The following is an 8,882-nucleotide window of genomic DNA, read 5'->3' as shown; positions in this document are numbered from 1 at the left end:
ACCTTCCAGCAGATCAACACTTTGCCCCCAACTTTGTGTCATCTGAAAACTTGTTGATGGTGCACTCAATCCCCTCACCCAAGTCTTCATTGTAGTTTTGTGATTCTAACAATCATAAGTAAAGAAAGAGTGGGAGCAGTTACTTGCATCTACTCTGCCTGAAGAAGCTTAAAATCACAGTGTACCGGGATCCAAAAGCAGCAGCAGTGGAAGTCCAGCAAGTGAACCTCACCTTTAGCAGTATTTCCTTGTAGGAGGATCAAATGGATGATCACTACATTTACCTTGGCAGGAACACTGCAAGTTTGTCTTCTTCAGCCTATACATGTTAAGCACAAATAATACACCACTGTTTAATTATAGGGATTTAGAGGACATGTTTTAACCATCTAAATCATGCCTAGAAAAAGTGGTTCATGTACCTGTTTCAGAAAATGTGTTTTCATTTCTTATCTATTAGCCTTGCATAGCAATAAGATCATGGAGCCTCTTATAAGAAACAGTAGGTCTGCATCATGAAAACTCTGGAAAAGCCATATCAGTGACAGTATCAGATGATACTCTCATGTGAAGTGTGGTCTCTCTGAAGTGTATGATGCCTGTCATTTAGCAAAACAATTACTATTCCTTCAAAGGTTTAGGGTAAAAAGACTATTCTATTTTAAATTGAAACAGACATTGATAATGAAAGAGCAAGAGAGAAATGTAAGCAACAACTTATTTTCTTGGTATCCTAGAACATGTTTTGTTTCAATTCTTTTTCCCAGGCTTACCAGCATAAGCTAAAGCTAGCCCTTATAGGTCAAAGTATTTTTGGCCAAGAAGTTTATAACAAGCTGAGAAAAGAGGGACATAAAGTTGTGGGCGTATTCACAGTGCCTGACAAGAATGGACAAGCTGATCCTTTGGGTAAGTGTAACCTTAATCCAAGCGTTAAAATTACAAGCATACCATAACAAACTTGTCTTTTCATGAGAAGGTGATACCTCTTTCGGAATGACTTGCATATATTGCCTTTTTTATCCTGAACTCTGCACAAGAACTATGCTCTAACAAATGCAAGTCCCAGAACTGGTTTAACCTTGGCCTGAAGTTGTGTCGGGGAGGTTTAAGTTGGATATTAGAAAAAGGTTCTTCACCCAAAGGTATTTGGGCACTGAACAGCTCCCCAGGGCAGTGGTCACATCCTCAAGCCTGACAGAGCTCAAGGAGTGTTTGGACAATGCTCTCAGGCACAGGGTGTGATTCTTGGAGATGTTCTGTGCAGGGCCAGGAGTTGGACTAGATGATCCTCAAGGGTCCCTTCCAACTCTGAATATTCTGTGATTATGTGGTCATATTCACACAAAATTGCTGAAGTGGAAAATTAACTTCTGCTAAACCAAACCAGTTGCAGGCAAATGTCATGACTGGACAAAAAATGAAGTGCCATGGTTAAGTCATCAATAACATTCATCATTCTTTTCTGCTTCCATTGGTACTTACTAGCCAAGTCATGATTGACATTAAGTTGAGAATGACACAAGCTGCAGGAATGAGAAACAAAGACAGAATAAAAAAAATATATCCAAGCACAAAGGTTTCTAAGCAGCATACAGGACAGCACAAAGGGCACTCTAGTCACACACCTGATCATCTGCTTGAGTTGTCACGTGACATGTCTCTGATTTCAGTCTGAATTTTTTACATGAAATGTGAATTACAAAAATTAATCAATGCTGTTCTTGCCCCTCAGCACTGGCAGCAGAGAAGGATGGCACTCCTGTGTTTAAGTTCCCCAGATGGAGAGCTAAAGGCAAGCCTATCCAGGAAGTAGTTGCAGCCTACAAATCAGTTGGAGCAGAGCTAAATGTCCTTCCATTCTGTACACAGTTTATCCCCATGGATGTTATTGACTGCCCAAAACATGGCTCTATTATTTATCATCCATCCATCCTACCACGTCACCGAGGAGCTTCTGCAATCAACTGGTGAGTTTCGTGCATCAGAACTGTGTGTTTGTCACATTTTGGTTTGCACCCATTACTCATGTAAATGCTGACACAGTTCTGCTGACTTGCAACTGCTCTGAGGGAACTTCTCAGAAGCAGCTGACTATTTGGTTTGTGAACTGCACATCATACTTAAGATTAATCTTTTTTTTCCAATGCAAGTGCAGCTGTTATTCTGGGAAGATCAGTGATGTGATCTGTACATTCATACGTTTTTACTCACATAGACAAATTGACAATCTGGAGTTTCCATAAGCAGGACACTGCCCTTGCAGCTTATCCCCCAGACACCAAGTAACTATCACAAAAGAGGCTGATACAGAGCCTAAGATGTCATGGAATGGAAGGGAGCAGAGAGAAGAGAACCTACAAGAACAAACCCTTATCTCACTGCCCTCATGAGCTGTGCACAGGGCTAGGTTCAACCTGTAATCCTGAAAGAACTGCACTGCAATAGTGATCACAGCAGACTCAGATGTAACATTCTTGTGACAACAGAATTGCCATTATCACAGTGTTTAAATTCAATGAGAAATTGTCTAAATATGAACAAACAATTAAAAAACAATCTTACAGGCAACATGGTGATGATCTGAAGAGTGTTGTAGACTCAAAGCAAAAGAACATTTTGCTTTGATGTGTTAATTTTAATCCTTACCTGAAGAAATACTTAAGTACTTAAACAGAGATGTAAAGGAAACTGTTAGAGCTGTAGGGAGAGCCTTCAAGAAGTGTCAGTGGTGTCCAAGTAAGTAAAATAGAAAAGGGCATAAACTCTCTCAAATCAGGTGAAAAATGAGAGTAAGACAGTCCAGAAAAGAAATAAAGAACCAACTTTTTAAGGCACGAAATTGAATACCAGCAATTCTCCCAAATACATTAAAGGTGGGAGGTATGCAGGGTGATAGAGGTGTTGGATTTATCCAAGGTGCTTAGCAAAGAGAATACCAGAGTAGGAAATCTGTATTGGTAGTCAGGATGGAGGAGCTGAAGATATTACTACCCCACAGACCTTCTTTGTGAGGAATAAGTCAAAACAATTCTCTTGGGCTGAACTGTGAGTAGAACAGATTTTAGGTAAACTGAAGAATGAAGAAGAATCACCTGTCAGGACCAGAGGGTTTCAGGCAAAAGTTCTGCAGATTTGAGACAGCCAGAAGTGTTTCTGTTTCTTAAGATCATGTTGGTGCAGGTGACTGGAAAACAGCAAGAGCAATACCAGTTTTAGAAGGGCTGAAAGTCAGGAAGGTTTAGACAAGTCACTCTGATTTCAACCTCTAATAAAGAATACATTTTCTATGGAAATGGGTAAATGTGATAGTGTGAAAGTGAGATTAAGAAAATTCAGGGTTAAAAAACATAAAGTAATGAACATAAGGGGCAAAATTTCCTGGCTATATGTCAGCAATATTAAAGTTAGTTGTTGTTACTTAGAAAAGAGACCATGGAAGGAACCAGAACTGTACATGCTCCAGAAAAGGCTAAGAAGGATGGCCAAAGATGTAGAACAGTTTTCCCATGATGGGATACAAATTGTAGAGTCTTCAGACTGGAAAGGAAGTAATTGGGAAGGAAACATGCTACCTGTGTGTTAAGCCATAAAAGACATGGAAAGGTGAATAAGGAATGATTGCTCATTGTTAATCAAAAGTTATGAGGCAGCCAGCAAAGAGATCAGGTGGTAGGACTTGACCATAAGGATTTGACCACACAAAAGAGGCACTTTTACTCCATGCACTCTGCCATTAAATTGTGGAACTTCACATCTAGAAGCATGCTTACATGGGGGAAAAGTTCATCAAGATCTGTTCCACAGGAAAATGTAGATACAAACTCTCTTTCAGGAAGTTGCTGAGGTGAAAGTTTCCAGAAGGAGGTATTGCAGTGGTGTATCACAAAGTCTTGCTCTATTTTGCATCTTCCTTTTGTAAGCACCTGCCCTTGCCCTTCTCAGGTAAAGGCTGTTGTCCTGAGGCTTTTAAACTAAACCAGGATTTAGCCTTGGCTGGCTATTCTTCTGTTTCTCTAGCTCTCATCACTACTTCTTTCATGTGTTGTGGCTACAGCCCTGGTGCTAATCCCCACAGTGTGACTGAGAAAACCTTTGGGAATTAGGCATGGCTAAAGGCACACCAGGCACAAACGAGGGTACTGAGGGTTCGTCACTCACTCATTTACAGCCTTTTCTGACTGCTGCCACTCTGTTATCAGCAGCTCCCTGCAGAGGAAGATGGTACAGTGAGGAGGGAGCACACAACAGTTCTCATCCCATCACCTGTTCAGCATCAGGGACATTTACCCATGAAACCTTCTCCCCCAGTGCCAAGCTGAGAACATCCACTTCTGACTAGAGTGGAATTTTTCCATAATATATCCAGAAGAAATGCTGTTTACAATCATGTGAAAGGTTTAATGTGGGCTAGCCAAACTTCTGCAAGCTTTCACTTCTGCTACACCTGCCAACTTCCCCAGGTTTTTTTGGCATTTGTCCCTTGTTCTGCACAAATGTGTGCTTTACTCCCTTTAAGAATGCAGCTTTCAGTGTTTACAATTAATAAGGTATTTTCCTGTGTATCAGTGAGATCTCAGATTATCTCATTGCAACGTGGACTGCCAAGGGAATACCTACATGAGATATGTACTCCTTAAAGCACTGTTAGTATTTTCATGCAAGCAAATGGTTAAAATAATGCAGGAAATACTTTTTCTCTCCATTTCTGACTACTCCCTTAAACACACTTCAGTCTAAGTTTCCATAATTCTGAGCCACATGCAGCTCCAAAGGAGAACTGGAAAAAAATTAAGTGCCTGAAGTTCCCTTCAGATACAGAGGCAGGTCCCAAGCTGAGGTAAATCAGCATAGGTCTATTGTAACCACTGCTATGTTCATGCACAGCAGCTGAGAATCTGCCTGGATACCCTCAATTCCCTTAATAACTTTCCCTTAAACAGTTGTACATCCATAATTTTCCACTCTGAGTTTAGTTCTTTTTCAGCTGTGCAACAACTGTATTTCCCTTCTTGACCTACAGATCACCTCTGAGGCTTAGCTAATTGCAGTAAACAAGCATGAGTTGTTAAAATGATATGGTGTTAGATGCTTCCACCTTTTGAATTGGATGAGAAGCTCACCATGAGCTGCAGTGTGAGCTCAGCCCACAAAGCCAGTGGAATCCTGGGCTGCATCCAAAGGAGTGTGGGCAGCAGGTCAAAAGAGGTGATTCTTTCCCTCTGCTCTGCTCTGGTGAGACCCACCTGGAACACTGCACACAGTTCTGGTGTCCTCGACATAAGAAGGACATGGAACTGCTGGAGCAAGTCCAGAGGAGGCCATGAAGTTGCTAAGAGGACTGGAGCATCTCCCCTATGAGGACAGGCTGAGGGAGTTGGGGCTGTTCAGCCTGGAGAAGAGCAGGTTGCGTGGAGACCTCGTAGCAACTTCTCAATACCTGAGGGGCCTACAAAGGAGCTGGAGAGGGACTCTGTGTTAGGAACTGCAATGATAGGACAAGGGGTAATGGTTTCAAACTGAAGGAGGGGAAGTTTAGGTTAGATATTAGGAAAAAGCTGTTTCCTATAAGGGCGATGAGACACTGGCACAGGTTGCCCAGGGAGGCTGTGGCTGGCCCGGCCCTGGCAGTGTTCAAGGCCAGGCTGGATGAAGCCTTGAGCAACCTGATCTAGTGAGGAGGTGTCCCTGCCCACGGCAGGGGATTGGGAGTAGATGATCTGTAAGATCCATTCCAACCCCTAAATTCTGTGAGTCTATGAATTCTGTCATGACTATTGCACACCTTTTGCTCTCTGTGTTACCGCTAATAACACTGTCTAATTATTGCCACAATGAACTGAGTGATGGACAGTCTGGGTTCAGTTGCAGCATTTCTTATGTCACTTTGTGGAAACCATACATCAGCAGTTTCAAAACTCTGGGTCCCTGAGTATGAAGTCAGCAATGAAAGTATATTACAGATGGTTAGGATTCTCTTTTATATTTTCTCAAAGAAAAGGAATGTTTAACACTAGTTGATATCTCTGACTACTTTAAGACCATCTGTATTTACTCTAAGTCTTTTTTCTGTGTCCAGGACTTTAATTCAAGGAGATAAGAAAGCAGGATTTACTATTTTTTGGGCTGATGATGGTTTGGATACTGGACCAATACTTCTGCAGCGAGAATGTGATGTTGGTCAAAACGATACTGTGGATGACCTGTACAACCGGTTTCTCTTCCCAGAAGGAATAAAGGCTATGGTATGTTTAGCTGGACTAAAGACCAGATTTTGCGGAGGAAAAGAGTTTGAAAGTAAAGGAAATATAGACAAGATGTAAAGACAGAGGTTGTGGTGCTCAGCCAAATCCTAGGCTTCAGTGGAGTTGTGTGTCTGCACAACAGCTGAGTCTGTGACCTCAGGGTATTCATTGCTGACAGCAGGCAGAGCATATTCTGTTTCCACAAATGGCAAGAAGTTAAATTAGTTTGGAATGTGTCTCTTTCCATAGATTTCTTAGATGTCTTTACAAGATGAAATCTTTTAAAGGCTCAGAGAGAACCAAAAGTTAGGAGTAGGTGCAAAAATAAAGGGGAATGGGATGGTGTTTTAACCTCAGAGCCCTGTTGGATTGATTTGGATTTTGTATACTTACCCTTTTTTGTATCATTTCAGAATGAGTAAAAGAAAAGGCATAAAAAATACTCGGCATCATTCATTAGTGATTTTTTCCTGTCCATTTAAACACAGAGAAATAACTTTTTGCAGAAAGAAGAAGGAAAATGTTGAATGCAATCATACATAGACACATTTTTCCCCTGCAGAATTTAGGCAGCTGTTTAAATCTGGTGACTAGGTATTCCCATCAAATTTTGGAAGCTATTTCTTTTGTCAAAGAAATTTAAGCATATATATCTGTTAATCAGGGCAGCATTGGTCCCTTAGGTTTTGGAAATCACCTTGTGGCAGAAAGTCTTTGGCTATCATTTACAAGTATGACTGATGGGAAAAAGGGCAAACCAAGCTAACATTAAATCTGTTACTTCTTCACTTAGGTGGAAGCTGTACATCTAATTGCTGATGGTAAGGCCCCTCGTATACCTCAGCCTAAAGAAGGGGCAACATATGAAGGGATCCAGAAGAAGGAAAATGCAGAGGTAGTGTTAAATATCACTGTGTTTTGTGCATAGCACTAGAAAGGTTGTTAACTCAGATCACAGTAGTAGCAATATGAAGTCAACATGAATTTTGACTCAGTTGGTTCCCTGCATCTTTTTCCTGGGATAACCACAAGGATGCATATAATGGAGATCCAGGTTAAATCCCTTTTCCCTTTCAGCAGTTATATGTATTTAGAAGCTTGGTGTCCTCTTTGGGATCATGTACAGGCAGCTGCACCTTCAGATGATTTGCAATCTGTTACCATACTTGTAAGTATCACAGTGAACCGAGACAATTCCCCTTGTGTACCCACAGGCCATGGGAAATTCCTGGTCAGAAATAGAGCTGACATCAGGAAATGCAAGTGTTGGCACCTCTCCAGGAAAAAACCCAACACAGACCATGCAAGCGAACAACAGATTAAACAATTCATTTAAACACCTGTATAAGAATTATTTTATCTAAGCACCCTCACTGCATGAACTGATCCTGTTTGTGGTTGGGAAGACCACCAGAAAATGATAGTGAATGTTGCCTATAGAAGTGAGAGAGTGATCAGACATTGGAATGTGCTGCCCAGGGAGGTAATGGATTCACCATCCCTGGAGGTTTTCAAGCTGAGACTGGATGTGGCACTTAGTGCCATGGTCTAGTGACCACGGTAGGGTTGGATTTGATGATCTTGGAGGTCTTTTCCAACTTGGTTGATTCTATGATTCTGTGATTCTATTCTCCCTAGTGTAAAACTACTCACATTGGCTTATAACTTGCTTCTAAATATTCCTTGTGGTCAGTCTAAGGGGGATGATGTTTACTTGAGTTTTGTTATTTAATAGCTATTCTGATACTTTCCTTAATTTATTTTGGACATATAGTCACAATTCTGCAAAGTGAAGGCATTGCATTTTCACTGGTGTTCCATAGGAAATACATATGGCATTCTGAAAGCATCACTTCCTTTTTCCTCAAAGCTTTGCAGGAGTTACAAGTTGTTGTAGAGATTCCATTTAGGGAACAATTTCTAAAGGAGTAGTACATGATTAGAAAGTATTTTAATAAACGTTTGTAGATTTATTAGAGGATTTAGAACTTATTAGAGAATGCAACCTTCTCTTCTCCAGGCTGAACAGCCCCAACTCGCTCAGCCTGACCTCACAGGGGAGATGCTCCAGTCCTCTTAGCAACTTCGTGGCCTCCTCTGGACTTGCTCCAACAGTTCCAAGAAGGACATGGAAGGGTGAGAAAGTTGGGACTGTTCAGCCTCGAGAAGAGAAGGTTGTATGGAGACCTCAGAGCACCTGCCAGGATCTGAAAGGGCTCCAGGGAAGCTGGAGAGTGACTCTGTGTTAGGAGCTGCCAAGACAGGACAAGGGGAAATTTAGGTTAGATATAAGGAAGAAAACATTAGTAACTTATACCTAAACAGAGAGGAATTAGCTGGCATGTCTTGATTTCCTAGATCTCCTGGGACCAACCTGCTGCAACTTTGCACAATTGGATTCGAGGGCATGATAAAGTGCCTGGAGCATGGACAACAATAGATGACCAGGTATGCTCTGAAAACCAGAAGAATATTCTTCTTTTCTCTATTCTCTTTTTGGCCCTTTCTTTATTACAAAATTAAAGGTTTCCGCATACGGGCAGATATAAATGAGAGTTAGATTGGAGCAGTTCTAGGCCCCTCAGTTCAGGAGGGATATTGAGGTGCTAGAGCAGGTGCAGAGAAGAGCAACGAGGC

At 41.4% G+C, this 8,882-nt stretch overlaps 1 protein-coding gene across 1 annotated transcript in view; it reads left to right on the top strand.

Moving 5' to 3' along the window:
* Positions 1-737: 737 nt before the first annotated feature.
* Positions 738-8,882, top strand: part of LOC103797245 (mitochondrial 10-formyltetrahydrofolate dehydrogenase-like) — a gene marked incomplete at its 5' end in the record, with an annotated part of 12,721 nt that continues 4,576 nt past the window's right edge. The window contains 5 exons of the mRNA XM_009069442.1: positions 738-909; positions 1,736-1,970; positions 6,080-6,245; positions 7,039-7,140; positions 8,604-8,693. Of these exons, the coding sequence (XP_009067690.1) occupies positions 738-909; positions 1,736-1,970; positions 6,080-6,245; positions 7,039-7,140; positions 8,604-8,693 (765 nt within the window). The remainder of the gene's footprint in view (positions 910-1,735; positions 1,971-6,079; positions 6,246-7,038; positions 7,141-8,603; positions 8,694-8,882) is intronic.

The sequence above is a fragment of the Acanthisitta chloris genome, unplaced genomic scaffold, assembly GCF_000695815.1.
Source record: "Acanthisitta chloris isolate BGI_N310 unplaced genomic scaffold, ASM69581v1 scaffold43482, whole genome shotgun sequence".
In the NCBI taxonomy this organism is placed as follows: Eukaryota; Metazoa; Chordata; class Aves; order Passeriformes; family Acanthisittidae; genus Acanthisitta; species Acanthisitta chloris.
Note: the sequence above shows the minus strand (reverse complement) of the source record. Positions and strands in the feature narration are given on the sequence as shown.